Genomic DNA, 26,718 nt, shown 5'->3' on the forward strand with positions numbered 1-26,718 from the left:
CCAGTCTCACTGGAGATAAGTGATATCTCATTGTGGTTTTGATTTGCATTTCCCTGATAATTAGAGATGTTGAGCATTTTTTCATATGTTTTTTGACCATTTTGCTTTATGAAGTTTGGACATTGTTGAGGATACTTCGCTGTGGTGCCCTGAAATTTTTTTTGTTTTTGGCCAAATTTATTTATTTATTTATATTTCAGAATGTTATGGGGGTACAAATGGTCTGGTTACATGGATTGCTTTTGTACTGCTTGAGTCAAAGTTATAAGTGTGCCAAATTTACTTTCTTAAACACACATGTTACAAAAAGCTCTTAGCTGAGGGCAACTGAAACTCTACCTCCAGTCTTTAAAATGAATTTCTATATAGTGGGAGGCTTCCAGCACCAACATCCTTGTCTGTAGAAGTCTCCTTCTCCACCCACACAGCTGAAGGATGGTTCTCAAACATGGAGGAGCATTAATGTCACTCGCAGTATTTGTTAAACATGCAGATACCCTGCTCTTCACGCAGAGGTTCTGATCCAGTAGATCTGAGGAAAGGCCCAGAAACAGTCATGTTTAACATGTGTGGTACAGCATGGTTTGAACAGTTGGGAGGAAGCCTTGATCCTTTTCTTCTTGGGTGGGAGGTTAGAGTGCTGGACCTTTTCTCAGGCATTTCTCAGGCACGCAGCACCTGGTGCAGTGTGGTGCTGGCTGACTGTGGATGCTCTTTGAATATCTGCCCCATGAATCTGTTGGCTACGCTGCATTTCAACACCTACATACATTGGAAGATATTTCAGTGGCTTTCATTTGGATAATTCCCCTCCATTGGATCATCCTTGGCATGGCTGACAGTCCTGTGAGAGACCTTCCAAATGAGGGCATGTAGCTTGGAGTCATCTCTGCTCCAAGACAAATGTCATCAGCCCTTAGTGCCCAGATTCTCTCTCTGTCACTGCTGTTTCATTTTTGTTGTTGTCATTGTCCTCTGTTTTGGATTGTTCTTTATTTGTGACTTAAATATTACTCTTTGCTGTGATCTGGTGCACAGCTTTGATGCATGGAAACTGTACACATATATATACACACACATACGCACATATATACACATATCATGTCTTTGGTATCATGCACTGAGTACCAGCTGTATGCAAAGGGTATGTGGGTAGCATTCTAATGCCTTTTTCTCACCTAGATGATTACAAGTCAGAGCTGAGGGAGCAGCTGCCCCTGATTGCTGGCTCAGCAGCGGCGGGGGTCGTGTTCGTCGTGTCGTTGGTGGCCATCTCCATCGTCTGTAGCAGGTACGTCCTCTCCTCCTGTCTGCTCTCTTCTGACCCAGGAAGCCCCTCTCCTTGTGCCCCTTCCCAGACCATGTGGACCAGACAGGGCCTGGCCATTCACGGACATGATCATCACTGCACCTCAATCCACAGGCAGCCTGAAATTCTCCAGATTATTTATTTTCTCTGTGCCTGGGATAAAATGTGTATGAGAGCTCGGCAAAGCTATAAGTAAACAGCATTCATCCTAAACCCTCATTTTAGCCAAGACTTTTAGTCCCCCTCACACACAACAGCTTTTCAGAGTGACAGTTGCAAAATTGCATTTGACCCACTGGAGCATCACAGCCTGAGCGCAGCCCATTCTCCAGTTAGAGAGCTCAGGCCCTCTGCAGCCAGCAAAAGGCAAGAGAGCAGGAGAGGAGGTGGAGAGGAAAAGAGGAACTCCCAGTATTGCAGAAAGGCTGGCCCTGAAGGCCTGAAGGCCTTGTGAGTTTTTAACACTGCTGCTTTGGTGGTTAGCACAGATTCTGCTGCACAAAGCCCTGTTAGCTGGCTCCCTCTCAAGCAGTTCTGCATCCTCCTCACCGCTGCTCTCTGACTGGGGGCCCATCGCCCTGCTGAGCTGCTGTAAGACCTTGACTTGGAAGCAGATCCATCTGCCCATAGGAGTGAGTGGTGGTCAACCAGAATGCTGGCAGGAGCAAATCTTAGAGTGAGGGTTGCCCCGTCCCCAATCCCGGGAAACGCCCTGGTGAGCCTCCATCTGGACATGAGGCCTTGGTGGAGGTTGGTGGAAGAGAGGGTAGATGTTCATGCACCCTGGCTAAGAAAGCCCCTCTTCTCTGAATCCACAGAAAACGGGCTTATAGCAAAGAGGCCGTGTACAGTGACAAGCTCCAGCATTACAGTACGGGCCGAGGTGAGTAGAAAGCAGACACTGCTGCCTGACCCCCGGTGGGCCACTGAGTCAAGTGGGCCAGTGCTTAGAGCTCTTTTTGTGGTCAGACCAGCTGGTGCCAATGGCGAGTGCCCTTCCAGCCCCCAGTACCTGAGTGCCTGAGGCAGCCTCTCTCTGCAGGTCCCCGGGGACCACCGGCTGCCTGGCCTATTGTGGGTACTCATTGGATGCCTGGTGGGTAGATTATCTTCTGCATTGATAAGCCTGCATAGGACACGGAATGCACAGAAAAGATTGAGTTTAGCAAGTCAATGAATTCTGAAATCAGACTCAGTAGGAAAAGACGGAGGGTTCTCTATTAACCATCTTCTGCCTTATCTTATCCAATTGAGCGACTGGGGAATGTGTTAGCCAAATTCACAGATAAGCCATAGAACATGAATGCAGTGAATTAAAAAGATAGCAGATCCCAAGAGGCCAAAGTGCTGGGCTATCTCCCAAGTGTTTTCCTTTAAGCAGTATGTTTAAAAGTTTTCTCACTCATTATCCTACCCCTCTCTTTTTAAAACCTATGTATATAAAACATTTTTATAACTAAAATTTCTCTTTACCAACATGCAACAAAAAGTTCTATGTCAGAATCTTTCATCTTTTTTTTTTAATTTTTATTTCAGCATGTTATGGGGGTACAGATGATTAGGTTACGTATGATGCCCTTACCCTCCCTCCCCCCCAAGTCGGAGCTTCTAGTGTGTCCATTCCCCCAGAGGTGCGCATCGCACTCATTGTTTGTGCATATGCCCGTCCCCTCCTCCCCTCTCCCTGCTCCCCCTGCCCAACATCCAATACATGTTATTCTTATATGTGCACTACTAGGGGGATCTTCTGGGAGCGAACTTGGACTCCAAGGCGAGAGTTCCCATGGACCAGACTGCTCCTTCTCCCAGGTTCTCCGAGCTGGGAAAGTGATGCTAGGATGTTCACAGCAGCAGCTGTACCATGGAGGAGCTTATGTTCTAACATGGCAGGTGCTGACTTGGGCTGCACAAGGGCATTCTGTAGATAAGGCTTTCAATCCAAGGTCAAGACTCTGCCAAGGGTTGGTAGGGGACCAAGCCCCTGGCCCTGGGCTGCTGCACAGGGTGTCATTGCTGGGAGGAGCCATGGACTGGGCACTGGCTCAGGGCATGGCACTGTCCACCATGGTCCAGGGCAGCCCCCACCATCAGCAGCCTCCACCATCCCCAGCCCAAATGGGGGCTCTACCTAAGGTCACATGCGTGGCTCCTTCTAAACTCACAGCCCTGTTTACCCCTCTTTCTTTCCCCCTCCAGGCCACCCTGGGACTCCATTGTCACTGGTTTCAGAGGGATCAACCTACTATGTTCTCTCTCCTTTCCTATAGCCTGACTCTGCCTCGTGGCATAATCTACGGATGCTTTTACTTATGTTAACCTGTGCATTAGCCAGGCAGGGCCTTGGCTTCCCCAGTTCAAAAACAGATTCTTTGGTTGTACCTGTGATTTTCAAGTGATGGTGCATCCCCCAGGGTGCCTCAGAATTACCTCTAGGGCTTTCTTCATCTCCCTGCTTCCTGCCTCTGCCTCAGGATTCTGACATTGTCCCTGCCCCTTGCTCTGGGCTGACTCCTTATTGTGACGAGCCACTACGAGGTCCACATCAGATCTGGGATCCTGTGAACTCTGTGGATGAAACATTTGGAGATGGTTATGTCAGCCTGAAAGTAGAGTCAGGGCCACAGGGATACAAAATTGGGTTCAACAAGAGGAATCCCATTTTGAAATCTAAAGATACCTTAGGGTGCCTTAGGTGGGAGCCCCTTTTCTAGAAGCATGCAACCTAAGCCTTGGCTCCATGCCTTGGGTACAGTACAGAGGATCCCCAGGCATTGAGTGGGGTATAACTCCATGCCCTTTCGGTTGCTTCAATCTAGTTATTCTGCTTTTGAGCCGTGGCTCTGCCGGGCCACCGTGTTGTATCCATATGCACAAAGGTATGCTTCCAAAATGCCCACAGCCACCTTTTGGGGGACTTTCACCTCTCAGGCCAACAGAGTGAGGCTTTTCTCAGTCTGCAGTGATAATGGCCTTGCTGCGACCAGAGAGGACAGCTGAAGGCACGGCGTTGACAAACTACGTAGTTGCTTTCCCCGGGGGCTTGGATGGATGCAGAGTTCTTTGTGGGCCTGAGTTTACTCCCTTGGCTGCCTTAGAAGTCTGTCCTCCTTTTAATTCAGTTCACCTTTTATAAATGTCCTTTCCCTCTATTCATAACTATTCTCTTTTTATCCAATCCCTGACACCTGGCTCCTCTTTGCACCTAGGTCCTCTCAACTTCCAGTCTCATGCCTTGAACTGCATTTGTGCATTTTCTCCTGTGAACATCCAGTTCCCTGATTAAAGCTATTACTATTGGAGAATCATGGTCAAAGGACTGTTGAGCTGGGGGAGGCTCAGCACACAAAACAGAAGAGGAAACTGCAGGCTCTGATATGATAGAGGGAGGGCCTGGCCAAAGAGGGGACAGGGGCAGGAGTGATGGGTTAGGGAAGCCTACTCTGTGCTTTGCATTGGAAACTTTACTCTGGAAGCTCACTCAAACTCATGCAACCTTTACAACCACTGTAGGAGACAGGCACTAGTCTTGGAAGGTTAAGGGATTCACCCTGGTAACACTGCTCATGGGTAGCAGAGGTGGGCTGCACACCCTCTAAGTCTGGCTGCCAAGTCCACGCTCTTTCCACAGCCTGATTGTGAGGATCACTCCAGGACTAATCCCAGATGTCCTAGGTGGTGGTTTGTGGGTCTCCCCTCTGAGTCCCTCTGCAGGAGGCAGAAAGGTTGATAATGTCTGATCTGAATGTGTGCACATAACTGTACCAGGAACATCCACATGCATGTACCTCTGTGAGATGTGGGCAGCAACCTGGACCTCTGAGGGCTTCCTGCCCTGGGAGTGACAGCCTGCAGCAGCTCCCGGGCTCATTCACCAATGCCTGAGAGAGCCTCCACCTCTCTTCCCTGTAGGCAGGGCACAGGGCACTTCAGGGATGCTGGCAGTCACTGCCCTCCAGACAACCCCCCTCAAACTGAAGCAAAGGCTGAAGGAGACATAACAGAAATGTTTGCAAACAATACCTCCCCAACCAGTTGAGATGTGTCAGATCTGGTAAATTTGAGAACATAATGTGGTCTCTAGGGAGCTGGTTTATGTCCCTCCTAAGAGCCTGGAGCATGATGGAATGTAAAGAGAGTGTGGATTTGGGTGGAAAGAGACTAGCTGGAAGGCAGGCTGTGAAGACAAGGTGTCTCAAGTGTGCTGCTGGATGCTTGGATGAAAGGTCTGGGAGCCCTTCATGTGTGTTCAAGGGTGGGCTTCCCAAGCCCAGGATGAGGCAGAGAGACAGTGGGTTCTTGTGGATTTTGTGGGCCAGTTCTCAGAAGGTGCTGGCTAATTAAAAATTGCCTGGACAAGACAATCCATATGGGCCAGGTGGCCACCTAGATGATCTAAGTGGGCAAAGGTAGGCTTGGGAATCTATCTTTAGAAAAGTTCCAGCTGATTCTGCATTTGGGAAATGCTAATAGTCGGGTTTTACAGGGCTTAGGTCACTACATACTTTACAGTGGTTGACACCTCCCTGGTTTCTGAGCTGGGTGAGTGTGTGCGGTGGGGAGAGAGGAAGATGAGAACCTGTTAAAGAGTAAGGAGTCAAGGACTTTCAGAAAGCAGCGCTGACAGAATCACCTCCCTGTATAGGCAACTGCAGATAAAATCACAGCACCACTATCGTTAAGCTTTGAGAAAAGCCCAGACACATGGGGTATGTGCCCAAAGACTTCAGATTGGCAAATACCCCAATTTCCACATAGGACTAGAAGGCAGAGCACAGAGGTTACAGAACAGGAGTGTGAACTTGATCCCTGCCTAACACTTGGAGAAACTATGAAGCCAATGGGTTCTGGGCATTTAAACTTGAATTCACTGATCACTGGGAACCAATACTGGTTCATCAAGAAAAAATTATAGGAACCTCATCTCATTTACTAGGGTTATATATTTAGTAAATTCAAAAGGAATTGCAGATGTAGTGCATTTTTATTTTGGTGAAAATATTTTATGGTCTCCTAAGGGAAAGCATTTGTTAAGTGGATACAGAACTTGTCTTCATACCAAAAGAAAGTAGGTTAATGACACTGTCAGCCAGGAAGGAAGTCCCTAGTGTTATTCCAGTCTTTGTCCCATTCAATCTCCTGGTTGTTGGATTGTATTTTAAATTCACGAGTCAGGTGCAAGCATAGGGAAGCTTATCGAGTTTGTAGGTAACAGTTGGGGAGCATAACTAACACTATAGAAGATAAATCAAAATTCAGAACCATCCAACAGCTTTGGATGCTAATTTGAAATCTGCAAGACAAAATGTTAGCAGGATAAATCTGGAATCTGGTGTTTAGGTTAAAACAAAAATAAAGCAGTACAAATAGGAGGAGACCTGATTTGCTATTTATTTGTGTGAAAAAATTTTAAGTCGTTTTTTGACCACATGCTTAATATCAGTGATCTACAGCTGATAAAAAAAATTAAGCACTGCTATTGATGCAGAATATTACTACTAATAATCACCAATTTTGAACACTTACTGTGTTAAACACTTTATATATATTAACTAATTTAATCCTCCTAATGGGTCCATGGGGTACATTTCACATATGAGGAAAGAAAGCCTAGAGAGGACAAGTAACTTGTTCAGGGTCATAGAATTAGTGATTTGCAAAAAAAAGGAAAAAAAAAGAAATGTTTTTAAACTTGGTCTGTCTGACTCTGTGGACTGATTAAAGTTCAGATCAGAAGAGGTGACACACAGACATGGCATCCTCTGTGTAGGAAGAATACATCTAAAGTGATGCTCTCAGTTCTGGGGACCTCATTTCAGGAAGGATATTGTCCGCAAAGTAGCTGTCTAGAGGAGAGCAGCCTGCCTGTGGAGGAGTGGCAAGTCCCGCTCTATTACCAAAGAAACTTGGAAAGGCCAGTGTTTGGGGCTGGGGGACACCCAGGAAGGAAACTGGGAGTCATCGTCAAGCATTACGACAAAAGGAAAGGAGATATCTCTGTGCGACTGCCCCCTCAACTGGAGCTGTCCAAAAAAGAGCCAGTCTGCTTGTGGGGAGGTTAGCTCTCTATCGCTATTCAAGCAGGGGCTAGATAGCTATCAGTAAAGGATACTGTAGTGAGGATTCCTGCTTCAGGTGGGAGATTGACGAAATTATACCCAGAAACATGTCTGGCTCCAAGATTCCACACCCGGCTTCTTGATTGTGGGTGGTGCCCATGTTTCAGAACTGCAGAGGACACAGCATCCAGCCCACAGGAAATCACCCTGGACACCAGGTGCAGGTCAAATGTGACCCTGGGGCCAGGAGACAGAATATGGCAATGTGGGCTCCCTCTTCTGGAGGATAACAGGAGTGGTAGAAACCGAGCAGAGTAAATGAGGACTTATGGGGAGAGGAGGAAAGGCTCCTTGGTACAAAAGGTGGCTGAGTTTACAGTGGGTGCTTATTAAATGTCAAATAAAGTTAATGAGCTAGATTCACCGTGTGTCTGCTGCTGGCTTTAAGCCAGAGCCTCAAGAAACTGTGTTAACTCTTTTGGTCCTGAGATCATTAGCTGTTGCCCTTGGCTTCCTGGCAGCACTTCAATGGCCCCAAACCTGGGGCCTTGCTGGGAAGGACCTACTGTCTTGGTCATTGATACCTGCAAAGCAGGGAGATGTCAAACCTTTTCCCCCCAAATACCTTCCTCAAGAAGAAGCAGCTGTGGTCCACTTTGCTTCTTTAAGAAATAGATATTCAGCAGTAACTGTTTTTAGGAGGAAGTCCTGAAACATGGTGAAACTCCCAAACTGAAGGTGGCAGGAAGGTCCTCCTCTGTTCCACCACTTTTCCATGCAGACTTGGTGCCTATCCTGAGGGTCCCCCTTCCTCTTAGATTCTTCCTCAAGCCCAGGCTGGGTACCCATGATCTCTACTTTCCATAGAAAAACATAATCACTCATTGTCCTGGTATTGGCCCTCCAAGGTAGGTGGAAAAAAACATTTCTCAAGCACATCAGCCTTTACTGCTGGGTTTACTCCAAGAAGCAGCCCAGTCTTCAGCCCTTCTACCACCATGTGCCTCCCAAACGCACAAGTATAGGTACACACTTCTAGCTCTGTTTCCAGTCTGAGTTTTCTGACCAACTTCTAGGCACTTGCATATTTCATTTGTACATTCAAAGTCTAAGACCACATGCGCCAACTCACCCTGACAATAGGGCTTCTTTCCTAAAGTCTGTTACCTGGCTAACAGTACCACGTGATTCTAGAAGTCTTCACATTGATTTGGATTCATCTTGTCCCTCCTTAATTCCTCAAGTCTAGTTACTCACCAACTTCTATGAATTCTTCCTTTGAAATTTTTCATACCTCTTCCACTGTTTCCATTGCAGGTTGAAAATTCTGTTATCTTGCACCTTAATTACTGCAACAACCTCATAGTCCTTTTTCCAGCCTCCATTCCCTTCCCCACAGCAATACATGCAAATGCTACAGCCTGCCAGCAAAATGAACCCCCAATGCCTGCTCTCAGTACATCCTTCCCCTGCTGATGGAACAGGTGTCAGCTCTGTGTGTCCCATGGCATCAGTCCTAATGCCTTTCTTTGGTAATCAAGGCTCTCCCAGGCTAGTGTGTCAATGCTACTCTGCCTCTGATTCCCCTTCCCTCCACATGCGAGCTGGTCTCACTCTCCCAGTCATGCAGTGCCAGGCCTTTCCCTGAGCTGTGCCTCACTCCAAGCTTCTCTCTTTCCAGTGCAATACCATGTGCACTCATCCTTCCGAGCCCAACTCAAGTCCTGGTGCTTTTAGGATTCTGACCTTGAAGACTGGCATCCATAGCCTTGTGCCTTCCCTGGTCTCTGTAGCACTTGCTACCCATTTCCAGGTGTGGACTCCTGAACTATCAGGAACTATCAGGATAGAACTTCAGGACTATCCAGCACTGTTCCGAAGAACTTCATGAGCTTTGTTTTTCCTGTAGCTCCCAACACCCCTAACACAGTGCTGGTTGGGGGCCTGGTCAGTGTTGAGAAAAAGGAGGTGTGATCAATGTTCTAAGGCAGAGGACCAGTCCTCTGAAGTCCCTTCCAGGAACGACTGGACTTTATGTGCAGATCCCTGAACTCATAAAATCATCTTGTGCTTAGATATCTGGACCAAATTTGGTGAGTCACAAAGATGATGAAGTCTGCCTTGGATCCAGAATGAGGAGCAAGGGGGCCCACTCTCCCCACTTTCCCATGGCTCTGTCCAAACCTGCAGGGACACAGAGATATTAATGACTGAACATACTACATTTTTGAAACCATACTGTGGGATTCTAGGAATCCTCTACCAGCTGGGAGGCACTGGGCTCTTCCTGGCACCCCTGGAACTGTGTGGGCAGTCGTGGTCTCCACTGGCCCACAGTACTGATTTTATATTTTCTGGATGCTCGGGAGGCCTGGATAGGAGCATTCATTCCTCTCCCTTCAGCTTTTAGTCCCCAAATATCACCTACTGTTTAGAATGGGCCCTTTCCCAGCCCCCTTCTGCTCCTCCCTGAGACCCTGGCACTTATAAATGCATCTTGCTGACTTTCCAGATACACCCCCACATGTCTACTGGCATCCCCAGAGCTTTCCTTAGCCTCTTCACTTTTGAGAGCACTCTGATATATTAATGCAGGCCTCTGGCAATGACCAGGAGTTTCTTTTGCTTCAAGAACTTCTCCATGCCATGCAAGAAGGCTCTGGACAGTGGCTAAGTCATTTCTTTCCAAACCTAATATATTTATAGGCTTGGTTCATGTGTAAGATTTGGCAATTCTGGGACTATTGTTCTTTAAGGCTCTAGGCAATCCCAGCCATGGTGTAAGTGAGTTTCAAAGTCAAAGAACAAATATGTCTTAAAATTAGATCTTTAATAGAAATTGGTACACTTAAATATCTTAAAATTAAAGATGCTTTTCTCTCTCAAGGCACTAGCAATCAGAAGTTTAGATCCATACATACCACTTTTGTGCCAAAGATATGTAACCTATGATAAAAATAATCTGAGATTGTAAGATATTATAAGTATGTTAATGATATTTACATTAGCAGTAGCAATGTGAAGCATTGTGCAGATTATCGTGAAATGCCTTTTATTCTAGGGATATATTACATCTGATATTATTACTGCCACTAATAATGTTTCCCCAACACTCACAAATCTGAGAACATTTTCTGAGCCCTGTCTCCAAATGTTTGGCTATGCCCGACTCTGTGGCTGACTTGAATTCCTGGTTCACTGTCTGGTGATTCATTGCACTAAATACCATTTTCCTGATAATTAAAAACTGCTCACTGGCAAGTGGGAGCAGGAACGGGCTGATGCAGGATTTATGCAGAAACACAAAATGAGCCAAAAGACAAATGACCTGTTCTGCCTAGCCAAAGGCATTTTTTTTCTCATCATCTTCTAGGACTTGAGAAAGGCTAGCTGTACTGTGGAAGAGAGGTCTGGGGAGAAGCGCCATTCTGAGATGAGGTGGATGCAGGGGGAGCCATCCCGTGCGTGTACTTGGCCAAATCACGCTCCTGATTTACCAGGCAGACTCCAGCCCCCAGCTAGGAGCCAGGGCCATCTCCTCAGTCCATACAGTCAGACTTTACTTACAGGAAAAGCATGGATTTGAGCCATTCGTTAGACCTATGATTCACTTTTTCAGTTTCCCTTGCCCAGTGTGGCAATGCTTTCCTCAATTTCAGGGAAAACGAGTACCGTTCCTACTGTTGCATAGATGCTGCAATTAAGATGTCCTAAATTGATGTTGGGTCACCGCTTCTGGGCCCCAGGCAGCCTCCTTGGCTCCTGGTGAAAGGCCTCAGTGATACCAAAGCCCACAGCCCCCGAGCAACAGCTGCGGCATCACACATATGTGTGCGCGCGCGCGCACACACACACACACACACACACACACACACACACACACATATACACTTCTTAGTTCTACAAGCCAGCAAAGCAGCAGACCTCTCTTTGTGAGTAAACTACACCCGTCATCACAGTGCAAACTCTCCCATTTCGGTGCACTTAGTTGCACATTACTGGCCCAAAAGAATCCTGGCACCATCACGAGATGAGCCCTTTCCCTTCTGGGAATAGCTCCTTCCTCGAACTGACTGGGGCCAATATCTGTAAAACTCATTAACTCGGAATCCTTTCCCATTCATCCTTATATATATCTTTACTTGCAAACCATTCATTACAGCACTTTCTAGATTGCTTAATTAGTTTCCATGGAAGAGTTCCTGTAAGACAGCTTAGCATACATCGTTTAAAAGCCCTTGATCTAAAATAACAAGGTAGTTATTTTTAAAGTAACTAATATAACCCTAAACGGCTTACATCCCCCACTGCCCGCCCTCCTTTCTTCCCCTTCCTACCTCCCCAAACACTTCCTAGAACAATTTACTGATAATAATAATGAGTCTTCAGTCCTCGCCGTACATCAGACACTGTGCTGGCTGTGTCGCTAGCAATAAGTTCTTTAATCTCACAACCACCCTGAGAGGGAGGTGTCATCCTCTCCGCTGGCAGAGGAGAAAACTGCTCAGAGAGGTATATGGACTTGCCACATTATACGGGGCTAGCAAAAGGCTTTGGGGTTCTGACCTCACCTGTGGGTCACAGCTTCTGGGCTCCTTACCTCCTCTCTCATCACTGCGCAGAATTTGGGAGAAGTCACAGCTTGTTGACACGGGCTGCTGTCCCTTTTGCATTTTGAGTGCATCTGCTGTTGCCAGCTGCACACTGGCTGGCTTCTACCTGTAGCATCTGGGTCCCTTTGCTCAGTGCATTCTCTGGACTTGCAGCCTCCCCACCCACCCATACAGCAGGCCGAGCAGCCCCCGACCAATCGGTGGGAAGCAGTGGGAATCAGTAGGGAATAACACAGCTCCCTTGACCCACCTCCCCAGGGTAGGACGACTCTGAAGCAGGTGGTCACCTAGACATTATTTAGGTGCTAATCTCCGGGAGATTAAGCCTGCTTAATGACCCACGGTGGTCAGTGGCCTGAGAACACACCTCGAAGCCCCTGCCTTTCCACCACCCACCACTTGAAAACAAGTTCTATACTTTGCCTAATGACACATCAGACATGTTGAAAAATTACACTGTGAATGAATCCATTTGTTTCTTGGGTTCCATTTACTTTTTTGGTCCCTTCTCCATTTTTTGAATGTTATTTTTTCTGCAATGACAATTCTCTATTTTGTCCCCATGCACGCCTATTTATCTTACCACTGTGTATGTCAGTGACAAGGTCTATATTCCTTTATGTATTTCTCGTTCACCATTTTATTCGTTTTTCATACTTCAGTGTGTCCGAAGGTATGAAGCTTCAATTACCATTTTTCTTTCATTCCACCTCATTTTTTTCTATGTAGCCTTTGCTCTTTCTCTATTAGTATTTTCTAAGCTTTTCTCTTCACGTTTTCTCTTCTGGTATACTGTTTCAGCCCTTGCATCTTGAGGTTTTTCTAACAGCAATTTCTCTCTCTCTTTTTAAAAAATCTGTCCTCATCCCTCTTGCGGCCCTGCACCACAGCCGTCAGTTATAACCTTAACGGTGGCCTCCGCTCAGAAAAGTTGTCAAGTTGATAAATATTGATATCTACCCTACCATTTTACCACCACTTTTCTGCTAATGTATTTGGTTGGCATCAATCAGCTTCTTTGCCTTCTGTGAGTGCCTGGTGCGGGAACCGGTCCCGATCTGTCACTTATAAGTAATCTGTTCCACATTTCATCAAGAGCTCAAAAAGAGAAGAAAATATCGAGGAGAAGTAGAGGACAGAGAACCAGGCTAGAATGGCCCAAAGGGAAGGGAGATGGGGTGATGGGCCAAGCAAGAGGAGGAGAGGCAGAGGAAGGTTGTGGCCTGGTGTGTGGGAGAATTCCTCCCAGGAATACCCTTAGTGCTGGGAACATCAGTGGTACTTAATGACCACCGTGTCTTCTTTGGGATGTTAACCCTGCTTCTCTCCTCCAAAAAGGCTCCCCAGGGATGAAGATCTACATTGACCCCTTCACTTACGAGGACCCCAACGAAGCTGTCCGGGAGTTTGCCAAGGAGATTGATGTATCTTTTGTGAAAATTGAAGAGGTCATCGGGGCAGGTATGGCTCTCCCCTCCCTCATTTCTGTTCACTTAATGTCCAAACATTTTCTTCCCACCACTCTAAGTGTTCTCTTGTCACATGAAAAGTCATCCCATTAGAAAGAGAGCTTCTGCCTTCTTTCTCCTAGAAGATGAATCTTACCCATCTGCAGTGTGTGTGTAGAGCACAGAGGGAACATCACTTGGGATTTTCTGGGGACCTTGTTCCTGGTGGCCAAGTTTGTCTGGTATTGCAGAGAAGTTGGCCATAGTTTTAAAATATTCAAAAATAGCTCTGGAAATGGACCATCAAAAGAAGATAAGGAGAGAGATAGAGGGTACTTGGTTTAGAAGACTTTGAAAGAAAGATAAAGTTTTAGAAGCTGGATCTAGTATCCCACTCACTGACAATGATATCTCAATGGCTTAGGGCCAAGATTTCTTGCCATACTTTTTGTTCTTCTTTTCCTATGTACGTGTATTTGGAGACAGACCATGATAAATAGAAAAGAGACCACTGTTTCCAGAAGAAAATCAACCTATAGCCGTATTTTCTACAAAATATCTATGGTATAGATGGTAACACAAGGCAAATTTCACTTTTAAGGAATGTTTGTGCTCTCATCCATCTTCCTGCATTGGAACAGAAACCCGGCCCAAAGTAGAACTCACTGCCTGAGATGGTCTCGGGAAATTATACCTAAAGATTGATCCAGAATTTTCATCTTTCTTTAATGGGTTGGTAGTTGAGTCAATTTCGGAATGGACCTAGTCTTATTAATGTGAATGAAATAAAATATCTGAAAATATCACTGCTTTAAAAGAAATCTCTTTAGAATCTTCCTAAAAGATATGTTTGATTTGTGTACCTCTCCCTATTTTTATTTTCTTCTATAAAATTCTTTCTCTTTTCTTCTTCTTCAGTTCTTATTAGCCATTGTCTAAACTCTCTTCACTAATGTGTGGGATTCTTTCAGGTTACCAGGTCGGTAAGTGCTTTATTCATATCAATATTTGGAGATACATGGGGTTGCCTCTTCCAATAATATTTAAACTCAATAAAATATGTTTAGTCAAAGTCTTACAGACAGCCACTTCATATATTATCTTTAAGGGGAATGTCACCATCCTTCCGTTCACTGCCTCTCTTAATGCACTCGGGGTCAAAAAGCCATCTGTGAAATTGGAAGTCACATTTGAAAGCCTGCCCCATTAGGCTGCCATTTTCACGCTCTGGGTTCCCTCTTGAAGAGCTTTGTCCTCACCACCTCTTTCCGCATCAACATGGTGGGTGCCAGAACCTTCCCTGTCAGGTCACACCACCCCCTGCTGCCAACCCCTCAGAAGTTCCAGCTGGGTGACCAGAATCTGATCCACACGAGTCTATGTACTTGTCCCATTGACTTTCATTAAATATGCTACTGAACCACAACTTTTCACTTCTGTGCAGATAATTTTCTCTTCCTCCTTAGACGCTGACATATTTAAGGATCATGCCTTGGAAGGCTGGATACCAGATAAATTGGATTACTCCTAAGGATTCAAATTTCTCCAATAAACTTCCAGGAGTGTTGGGGAGGCGGGCTTTCAGTCTTGCACTGTGTTTGCCCGCGTTATTAATTGTTGTTATGACTCGCAGTAATGGTGCTAGGGATTTTAATGTTGTTATTTATGTCACATGCTTAGAGTAATGTGTTGTGGACTGCATTTCATCCCAGACAGCACATGTCAGCCCCCTCCTGCCTTCGTCAGGGGAGGAGTAAAGAGCCTTTTCCCTTTATGACCCTACGAGGTAGTTACAATTTGAGGTGAGCTCACCAGCTGTCAGATGCCCGCAAAAGGACAATTGATAGTCCTGCTCTGTCCTTCACCTCCACTTGTGTAGCATTTGCCAGTGCTCCAGGCTTGTGCATTCTGCTCAGAGAAGGTGCAGTCCGCTCTGTGGCTCCCATGGTACTAGGGAGAGAGTGATGCATTTAGTGGTTTCTATGATGTCCGGCCACATGGTCCAAAGACCTCTGCCCACTTACTGTTGGCCACCCTCTACCAGAGACCCATCTCTTTGTGATTCAGAACATCCCAGAGCTAATCCGTATGGATGTCAACTTACTATGCATAACTTGATGCAATTTTATCACAAGACACTCCTGGGGGGAACCAATCTTTCTCCAGTTTTTTCCTCCTCTCTCATCACCCTCACACCCTGCCTCTCTGAAATTTACTCCCCTTTGTGCTAAAAGAGCTGGTGTGAAGATCAAATTTTTTTTAAAAGTAAGGAGTTTTCTAAGATAAGTTTTATACAGTGTAATTGGCAGTGCTTCTTTTAGCCACCTGGGAGATTTTGAGCGGGGGCAAAAGTTCGGTTGCAAAATGGTAATAAAACTTGAAAAGAAGAACCAGAAGACATTTGTCCTTCCTTTGTTTTTTCTACTTCCTCCTACCTTTTCTCTCCCTTCTCTCCTTCCCTCAACAAGCTTTTACTGAATACTTCTTACATGCTGGATGTGGCATTCTAGAGATGAAACCCTCAGAGATCTGACAGACTTAGTGAGAAATGAGCAGGCTGGAAGCAGTTAATTATCTCACACTGTCCACAACACAGGCATGTGCAAAGTGCTGGGCTCCCACAGAGGCATGTTCAGCTCCTTGTTCTGGGAGAGACTGGGGTATCAGGAAGGTCACAAAGAATGACTTTGGCCTGAGCCTTCAAGGAGAAAAACCAGTAGAAAAAGTAAAGTTTTATGAAACATATTTAAAGAATGAGACAGTGATGAGAGGAGATGAAATGGTTTAAGATGAAAATGGACATGATCTTCCAGCAGTGATGTACTGCACAGCCTGCACGAGGTTGCAAAAACCGATTGTGCGCATCTCTTTCCAGCCTCATGTTCAGTGACATCATGTTGGTGGCTTGACATCAGCCATAGCAGGAGTATTTACACCATGGGAATTGGCAAATGCTACCCATGAATCATTCATTCCCTGCCTCCCTCCCTCTCTCTCTTTCTTTCTCTTTCTTTCTTTTGTGAAGTCAGTAGTTAAACACTTACTAGCACACCCCTGCCCTCCAGACTGTGCAGGTTTATTTCAAAGAGGCTGCAGAACAGGCAGCCTATGCCTGCTGAATATAGAGCCAGAGGAGAAGTCTGTGTTTGCTGCAGGAGGCATCAAGTTAAGAGTTCAAGAAGGTCCTTCTTCCCTAAACATTGCCTCTGTGCCTCTGACTGTGGTCAATGCTGGGAAAATACACTCGATGCCTAACAATTTCTGCTATGCAGGGGTTATTGTCTAGTACACAGACACACTGTGACACTCAGTGAGAGGAGGGTAGTGATTGACAGCTAAGCAGAAGGGCGCAGAGAATGTGTAGCCCTGGAGATGGCAGGGGAGGAGTCAGGGGAGAGGGAACTGAGGAGGTGGAGCCTCTGGGTGGGCTGACGCTGTATGGCACATCCTGAGAGCCAAGGCAGAGAAGCCTGCTGGGAAGGGGTTTCCTATGGGTAAGGTTTGAGCACGGAGTCTGGAGAATCAGGGTGGGGCCTAGGTATGCAGAGGTCGCTGTGTCAATTTTTTCACATAGAAAGTAGGTTCTTACTAGGGTGGGTGACAGGAATGCGGTTCTGGGGAACTGAATCTGATAAATGCTGTGTTTGGATCAGAGTTGGAGAGGATGTTGGGAAAGGGTGGGTAAGACCTTGGGGGCATGGAGACGAGTTATGGGGCTTTGCTGGATGTGTGGAGAGGTTTTGAGGTGGTTGATGCTGGAATCAAGGGTGGGAAGGAAGGCTGCATAGAAGTAACTAAACTTATCCAGACTGGGTGTATCCAAACCAATGGAGTGACTAGTGGGCTTGGTGTCTGGAGTTGATGGGGAGAGGTGGCATAGCGGTTGTGGCCAGAAATGAGGCCACCAGGTTCAACACCTTGAAGAGAGAGTAAGGCTGCCTGGCACCCAGAGCGTGGAGAGTGGTAGCTGTGCATGTGAGTTAAGGCCAATGGCATAAAATCTAGGAACTGGTGAGGTTGAACAATTGCATCAGTTGCCACAGTTTCTCCTAAAGTTGTTGATGTTGAACAAAGGATTAAAAAACAGTCATTGTGAGCTAGGTGTGACAACACCCAAGAAGACAATAATTAATCATTATTTATTATGTACTTGTTTGCCTAATGTCCATCTTTCCTTACAAGGCTCAAAGTTCCATGGGAACAAGGGAACGTGTGTTTTTTTATTCTGGTACCTGGCCTAGTGCATAGCACCTAGGTGCTCAATTAAATATTTGTTGTATATGGTGAATAAAAGTAGGTCTTTGGGGGGAAAACATGGCAGGAGATAAAAATTTGGACAAGCAGGTAGAGTTTGGGAGAATGAAGAGAGACTGGAGAGGTGGAGTGAGATCATGAGTGGTTTGGTGCTCTGAAAGCAGACCACCAGAGTAAGGAAAGCCAAGCCTTTCTCTTCTCCCTGCAGATAATGGGGGTAATTGAAGTCTCTTTAGAGAGGGAAGCAGGCCACCCTGGTGTCTTTGAGAAATATCAGCTCATTGTTACCATGAGTCTGACTAATATGAGTCGTCTCATAGGTCAACTCAGTGCATTGGTTAATTCTGATCAGTTTAATCAGTAGACTTGCTCAGAGCATAAACCAGGGATACCATGTATAACTGGGCTCTGCAGCATGAATGGCACTCCTGAGTTGTGCAGTGTGCAACCCATATAACTGTATGCTGCAGCCTGAGCATGACTGTCAAGTGCATAAATATGTAGGTAACAGTGTGACCAGAAGTTGTTATCCAGGAGAGGATATGCCAATTGTGTTTTAACTGACAAATATGCACTGGCTTGTCGAGAGAAGGAAGATTGCTGTGAGTAGCCTGAGAACAGTGGAGTGAGGGAATGTGTGATATGTATGGATGGGGATGGGGTTACTCATGTGAGGCCAGCAAAGGGCCAGCACATCTCTCTTTGAAGAAGAGGATGGGTTTCCTTGGGGATGATTTGGCAGAAAGGTCACCTGAGAATCTGACTCTCCTGGGGTCATTCAGAGTGAAAATGGGCTCCATACTGGGTAAGAGTCACAGCAGGAACGGTTTCTAGGAGAAGAAATCATAGAAATGTCCCAAGGAATTATAATTAAAGCAGCTAGCATGTCTTGAACACTCACCATTTATGTGACACTACCCTACATACATCACAAGCATTGCTTCATTTAACCCTCCTAACAGCCCTGTGAGTTAATGTATGTGTATTTTCTTGTAACTGGTGAGGAAATCAACATTAAGAGGATGGCTTGCTGAAGGCTGTGCTGCCAGCTGAGTTCATGATACAGATAGTATTTAACCCAGTTAGAGCTGATCTAGATCTGGTGAGTGTAACCCACGCTAGCTGCCACCTCGGTTGCTGGGGAAAAGAGCAGCTCAATACACAAGGTGTTGCTTCTGAAGGCAAACTCTGTCTAGCTGTTTGGCATTCCCAGACCTCTTTTCTGGGAATTATGATACTGCCCCTAGAATTCATTATCTGCATATGATGATGCTGCAAAGACCATCCCACACTCCCTGGAGAGAACATGTTCTTCATAAAATACCCTGGTTCCATCTTCTGGTTCTCTTCTGCTAAGTGTGACCAGTTTTCTGCCTTAAGAAGGAAAACATAAGGACTGAGACATTTAGCATTTTTAATTATATGTGATTTCTTATGTTATGAAAATAAGCTCATTATATACACAAAATATATGCGTGTGTATATACACATATGCGATATATAGGTAGGCAGTTATCTAAGAACCACAAAAAGCTACAAGAAAAGAGAAAACCATTTTGCCCTCACCATCTGGGTATTAGGTATTGTAGATACCATGGCTGTCAGGTAGGTTCCATCTCATGTGCCACCTCCAGTAGCCTGGTAAGGGTATCTGAGGAACTGTGCTGAAAGGATGAAGATGGTTGTGATCAATTAGTAATGTCTGTCCTCCGGGCAGGATCAGGAGGTGGTGGAATGCAAACCACGGTTCTACTATCCCTGGTTTAGCCATAACCTAGTTATCCTGCCTAGGCTAGTGTGTTAAAACTTGCCGGAAATCATACTTTAAAACTGAATTTAAATTTATGCTTTAAAAATTTTATTTCTGGTGTAAGCTTGAATTAATGACTAGAAGCTCTGCCTTCCTTTTTTCCCCTCAAGGCAGTTTGTGACTTCAAAATGCTGCTAAAAAAAAAATGTACAGTTGTGTGTAGATTCGAGCTGCACATGACCAACAGCTACTGCTTGAAATACCTGCTGGCAGGTGGATGTTTCATTTTCAAAAATTGAAAATTCTTTTCTTTTGATTTTATATATAATAGTTGAGGCATTTAATGCTGCTGAGCCACTTTTTCTCTCTTCCACATTTTGTCGAGGAAAATAGGAAAGAGGAATTGGCAAGAAGCTGAAACTTGTAGGGAATAATTTCAGCAATTTTCTGGGAGGACGCTTACAGGAACTGGTTAAATTACCCTCGGCTGACAGCCTTGAGGTTCTCAAACTTGTGAGTCAGGCATCAATCTCAGATGGAGGCATGTTAACACCTAGGTCACATGACCCCACTTACTGAGCTTCTGAGCCGTAGGTCTAGGTGGGGCTTGAGAATATGCATTTCTAGGCGATACTGATGCTCCTGGGCAAGAACCTGCACTTTGAGAACCACTGTTGAGGGCCATTGGCCACCAGACTGGCCTGAAGCTGTATCTGGGTCCTAACCAAGTAGAAGTTTGGCTATAGGAGGGGACCCAGGGTCAGCTGCAAAGATGTATGCCAGCCACGGTCCAGCCAGATCAAAATGAGGCTGGCTGCATTTACTGTTGGTGAAAGATCTGCATAAAGAGAATTAACACGACCACTACCCCACAGAATCATTTTCGATAAGCATCTATTTTAAATATAATGTTAATTCTAGATTCATCTAAAGTATTTTTTTAGGTATTGTAAATTTTCAATAAAAAATGAAAAAAATTATGGTCATGATTTGGAGTTCATATAAAAGGAAGCTCTTTAGAGTTCAGATTATGGCAAATTAAAGCACAGACATCAAGTTCTGGCCTTAATTATAGGAAAATTATCAAAAAGCAAAAATAGTTCCTTGAAGATACTATATGTCCCTGAAGTCAAGAGCACAGGTAACAGCAGTTTCTTAGATTGCAAGCTACACAGGGTCTTTATTTTCTGTTTGTTAGTAATAATGGCAGTACACCTACCGACTCCCACCTCCCTACGAGGCTGTGGCATGCCAAAGGGCCAGAGATCCCAGACCTTAGAGTCCCAGACTTATGTGGGGACACCTTCCATGCCCAGGCACCTGGCAGGGGGACCATGACCCCTGGCAACAAGCTCTGGTATGTCTTGCATCAGTCATCCTTAAGGCTTATAAGGTTCCAAAAACCTACTATTACTCCCTTTTCTCTTCCAGTAGGGCCCCACCTCCAATTTACACTGCCCTTCTCACTCCTTACCTCTGTTTTGTCTTTTTTTTTAATCACCACCCTTATGTGTTTTGAACAGTTTGTAGTCGACAAAATACTTTCTCCTAGACTTCTCTCAACACCTGCTGGGAAGGCAGGATGGTTTATCACTTCTTTTTATTGTGGAACAATGAGAAAGCTAAGTCCTGGAGAAGGCAAGGGGCCGCCCACGTAGGATGACTCAGGTGTGGTTTGGGAGTAGACGTGATGCTTCTTCCTCTGCTCATTACCAGTTTCCCTCCCAACTGTATTCAAGGGCCACTTAATTACCAGGACGAACACAATCTCCGAGCAAGGATTAGGTATTAAGTGACATCCTTTGTAGCTGGCACTTCGAAAACTTCCTGTCTCGGAGAATATGAAGTCCTTTCTTTGCCAGACAGGAAAGGAGCTCTTTTTACAGAATCCCCATCTTGAAGTCTTGGCAGAGCAGATTTCTGAGAGCAGGACACCATGACCACCAAAGTAACCAATCACAAAGCCCATCACACCCAAGGAGAGCATGTGTTTATTTTATAATTTTTAAAAGCTGTATGATGAGGCTTCTACAGAGGATGCAGTTTACAGCTAAAGTATTAGGAGCACTGCACTTGAAGACCAATCAGCCACAAGGATTAAACAATGAAATAACATTCATCAATTAGGAAAGTAATTTGATCCACACTGTTCTATGTAGGCATACCATTCCTTCTTTCCTTCTTTTCTTCTTTCTTTCCACTCACATCTATCAGGTTCACACTATGTGCCAGGCCTGTGCAGTATAAGGCAGCCTGTATGCCAGCTCTGCTTTCAAAAGTATTCAAAGGTGTAAAGATAAATTTTAGGTACTCTTGGGCTTTTGGGGGTTCACTAATTGTTTGAAATATGCCTGGATGGTTTAGCCTGTGGCTCTCAGCTGTGGCTACACATCAGAGTCACCTGGGCAGCCAGGTCTGGCCCCAGAGGCCCATGACCAGTGCAGTTGCACAGGGCCCCACATACAGAAGGACCTGTGCTTAATTTAATGCTCTGATGTCACAGTCTTGAAATTCTCAATAATTTTGGATGAGAAGTCCTGCATTTTTATCTCACATCAGGCTGTGCAAATTATATAGCTAATCCTATGCGCAGCTTTTAAATATGCCAATGCCCAGGCTGCACCCAGACCAATCAGTCAGAGTCTCCGGAGGTGGTACCCAGGCCTCTGTACTCTGTAGGGCTCTCTAGGTGACTGCAGTGGGTAGCCAACTTTGAGAAACACTAGTGTAGAATAGAAGTTCTCAGGTGGGGTGTTTGCATATTATAGGGGACATCAGATTCACTTAAAGTACTTTCCAAACTCTGCAAATTCATGTGTAGAAATTGAAAAGTATTCTGAGTCCTAAATATTCTGATCCTACCCAGCTCCCAGGCAGCAGCCGTAGATGAATAATATCTCCCTATAAAACAGTACCACTTCTTTTGCTTTTACCTGGATGCTGAGTTGCTGTGATAGTCACTATATATTAACTATTTGGCCTCCACAGTTAGGGCATGATGGGCTCTGAACTATAGCTTCATAGCCCCATACTGTGTTCTCTGTGCAGTGCTAACCGAGGCACAGCTATCTAAAGGCAGTATGGCAGGAAAAGACATGGGGGCATGGATGACAACTCTGGCTCTCACTCACAGTGATGTGGTTAGGGCACGTTTTCCTTGTGCCTCAGTTTCCATATTAGCAAAATGGGCATAATAATACCCAACTCACAGGAGTATTGTGTGGATTGAATGAGATAAAGTGCACAAAATATGTAGTACAGTGCCCGGCATATAGTAGGTGGTCAATAAATAAATATTTGTGTACTGTCTCCTTCAAGAGGAAATATTAGCATGCACACTCCCTCAACTATCAACTATGGCTTTTCCCTAAAAGAAGATAGGATTCATTATTCTGGAAACAAGGAAGAAATACTAATCAATATTCTTCAATTAGTGTACTTATCAAATATTCAGTTTGTATTCATTCAGCTCATAGTTATTGCACATCTACTAGGTCAAGGTGTCAGAGGGATGGATTCCATATGTATACACAATATATATACATGCAACATATATAGACACATATATAATGCATATAAATACACATATATGTGAGAGGTCCCTAGTGCCTAATACTTTTCTTCAAATTTTACTCATTTTAACTACCAAAGTAATGTTTATTATAACAATTCAAACAACATAAAGTAACTTAATTAAGTTTACTAACTCTCCTTCCTTCTCCCATCCCACCCTCCTAGTGTAAACATTTTTAAATATAATTTGAACTTAAATACGAATTTGATATGTATTTTTCCATTATTTTTCTTTTGCATACACACACACACACACACACCCTACATGGGCACATACAGCATATCACATGCTATAACTTGCTTTCCTTCTCTTCTTCACTTAACAATATAATGTGGGCATTTTTTGAAGTGAATACATATCACGCATCTATTCATTTTCAATAGCTCATGGCATTTCAGAAGACAGATGTGTTTTTCAGCCATTCCCCTGGTTATGGTCATGTGGTGTTTGTCTATAGAAAGTGATGCTGCAATAAACATTTTTCACTTATAAATTTAAATACTGGTACTTCTACTTTTTTTTAGATGAAGCAGGGATAGAACCTCCAGCAGTTTATAACCCAAGAGTGAGCAAGGCAAAAGCAAACAGATAATAACATGATACCCCAACTTTTATTGGCATGCCTGCCACGTACCAGGCACTACTCTGGAGGTTCAAGCTACAGACGTGAATGAGGCTCAGTCTGAACTCAAGCAGTTTACCAAAGCAGCATGTGAGCCAATGTCAAACCCAAGGTTCCATCCAGGAGCAGTGGCACACACCTATAGTCCCAGGTACTTGGGAGGCTAAGGTGGGAGGATCACTTGAGCCCAAGAGTTCAAGTCCAGCCTTGGCAAAAAAAAAAAAAGCAATGTTACAAATGATGTCTATCTAAGTATAAGGTCCATGTTGAAATCTTCCTATGGTTCTTAAGCCACCCTCTACTCCAGCCTCAGGTTCTGTCGAGGTCTGTTGACTCTGAAGCAGTTTCATATGGAAGTCCTTTCATGCAGCTTCCTTCCAATTTTTTTGCAGCAGAAAACAAAAGGAACTCACAACCAAATCACAGAAGCAGTGTTAACTTGTCTTTCTAATGTGGCCAGTAATTTATCTGATTGCTCACAGTTTGCTCCATCATTTTCTTCCAGAAGCTGAAAGTGAAAAAGAAAGTTTTCCCAGCAGAAAATCGTGTTTCTCCTGTCAGGCCTTTGACACACATTCCGTGCTGCACTTACAAGTAGATACTTAACTGATTCACATGAAAGAACTGGAAGTTACAAAGCCAAGTTAAATCATAAAATAACTTTTGAAAGCAGATTAAACAGGATTCAACAGATATTTTTTTTTTTAGGCAGTTATGAAATAGTGTCACCAGAATTGTTTTTACTCTTGGTGACTTTACTGTGAAAATGTTTAAATGCAGTAGCACCAATGGAGGTGTGCAGCTCGCGCCCGCTTGGAGAAGTAACTTGCCGTTCTGCTGCCAGGAGTGCAGTTAGCTGACAGCCTCCAGCTGTAGCACTTTCAGGTCTGCCTCAGCTTTCTGCAGAGGCCCAGCCAGTGACTGAGCATGGTGGGGGTGTTAGGGCCTGGCTGTTTCTAGAAGGGGAGCTCTTTGCTCTGGAGCTAACACTGGCTTGGCTGAGACTTCGTCAGGTCTGCACTGGCTGGGTCTGCCTGGCGATCTGGGTCTCCTCCTGCCCAATCCTGCTTCCCTCCCCTTTTATCTTTCACAGGCAAACCTCTTCCCTTCCTGACTCCTCAGCATTTGTTTCCTAGGGCACCCAATACACACAAATGCTTTCCCAGCCATGCAGGAACATAAACAGCACACATCTCATTCAGAGGGCCAAAGTATCTGATCATGCCACTGTCCCCTGAGTGCTCTTGCACCAGGCTCTGGTAAACATAAATTACGATACTGCCAAAATGATACTGACCGTTTCATTTCAATTATCTCAGCCAGGACACAAATGAAAAATTAAATGTGGGGAAAAACAAACTTATATATATTCTGAAATTCCACTTAAGTTACCCAAACTATTCCTAAGAACCAAGGTAAGGAATGTATTCTAGTATTCCATTTGTGTTTGCCATGAACCCGTTAGAGCCAAGACATTGTAGTTACAATGAGAGAACGCCATTTCAATTTCTGCCACTTTAATCACAATTCCACTTTGAGCTCCATTGTTCTTGATAAGATGCCGTCCCTCACTGTTCCACGGACTGAGAAGGAAGAGCATAATAATGGCATTCTTTGCCGTTGCAGGAGAGTTTGGAGAGGTGTACAAGGGGCGTTTGAAACTGCCGGGCAAGAGGGAGATCTCTGTGGCTATCAAGACCCTGAAGGCAGGCTACTCGGAGAAGCAGCGCCGGGACTTCCTGAGTGAGGCGAGCATCATGGGCCAGTTCGACCACCCGAACATCATCCGCCTGGAAGGCGTGGTCACCAAGAGCCGGCCCGTCATGATCGTCACCGAGTTCATGGAGAACGGGGCTCTGGACTCTTTCCTCAGGGTAAGGGCAGCTCTGGGGAATGGTGGACAGTGGCTGGGGAGAAGGGTCCCGTGAGGACAACCCACCGTTCAGGAATCACCTGATCAAATGTGAATGGGTGTTGGAGATCTTAGCAGAGATTTGTTGCTAAAAGAAGAGAACAAAGTAGAGCTTATGGGCTCCTCTGGAGGAGGACAGCATAGAATAGAGACTTGATAAATGCTTGCAGGATGGATAAAATGAATAGAGAGGGGCAAAGAGTGGCCATTGGCATCTGCATGAATCACAGAGATTGAAGAAACTTCTGGCTGCTACATAGCCCTGTGTGATTCATGCAGACACCAGCACAGCCACCTGCCAGCCAGCTCTCTTCATTTGCAGATAAAATAGGCTCCTCTTTTCTGACGTCCCAGCCACCTGCCCTCTGAGGAGGCACTTCTTAGCAGGGAGGGGGAAGACTGTGTAATAAGTATTCCTGGTTCTTTTCCGGGCTTGATGAAGACTCCTAACCAACCTGCAGCAGAGGTGGGGAGTAGCTGAGGGCCTTTGGCTGGGAGATCCATAAAAGACCACTGTCAGAACATGCCCCAAATGGAGCAGGCCCACAATGGAGCCACTTTTGTTTCTGTAGGAGATCACAGAGCCACTCAGAAAAGGGGTGAGCGAGGATGGCCAGGATGCTGATGTTTGGGGAGTGGGAGCTGACAACATAGGCTAGGAAGTGGGACCTGCCAGTGACCAAGAGGCTCAGCTGGGGTTGGCTGGGGAGCCCAAGAGCAGAGGGTCCAATGGGCAGCATCAAAGAAGGGCAGAGCCTTCTAAGCAAAGACTTCAGAGTGACATCCAGAAGCAAGCTACACACATAACCATCACCGAAGCAACCAGATAATAGCTGTGGCTGCAGATCAAAGGGCAATTCCTATAGGTCAGTCACTGAAATGTTGATGGGTCACCACTCTGGCCAGGAGCTGTGCTGGTTGCTGGGCCTGCAGAGATGAAAGAAATCTTGCTCTAAGCCTATGTGACAAATCACCCCCAAGACTTTAGTGGCTTATAAAACAACAGCAATTTATTTTGCTCATGAATCTACAATTTGGGAAGCGTTTGTTAGGGACACCGCTGTTCCATGTGGAGAGATGTACGAGAGGTACGCCTCAGGTACACTCAGCTGGAATGGCCCAAAGGCTGAGGCTTGAAATCTTCAAAGGCTGCTTTGCTCAAATACTGGGCAGTTGATGC

General features: G+C 45.2%; 1 protein-coding gene across 1 annotated transcript in view; it reads left to right on the forward strand.

The window, feature by feature from the left end:
* EPHB1 (EPH receptor B1) overlaps positions 1-26,718 on the forward strand; it is a 414,960-nt gene that overhangs the window by 336,605 nt on the left and 51,637 nt on the right. Inside the window, exons 8-11 of the mRNA XM_012663531.1 lie at positions 1,183-1,291; positions 2,128-2,192; positions 13,317-13,439; positions 25,253-25,500. Coding sequence (XP_012518985.1) covers positions 1,183-1,291; positions 2,128-2,192; positions 13,317-13,439; positions 25,253-25,500 — 545 coding nt within the window. The remainder of the gene's footprint in view (positions 1-1,182; positions 1,292-2,127; positions 2,193-13,316; positions 13,440-25,252; positions 25,501-26,718) is intronic.

The sequence above is a fragment of the Propithecus coquereli genome, unplaced genomic scaffold, assembly GCF_000956105.1.
Source record: "Propithecus coquereli isolate 6110/MARCELLA unplaced genomic scaffold, Pcoq_1.0 Scaffold12, whole genome shotgun sequence".
Lineage (NCBI taxonomy): Eukaryota > Metazoa > Chordata > Mammalia > Primates > Indriidae > Propithecus > Propithecus coquereli.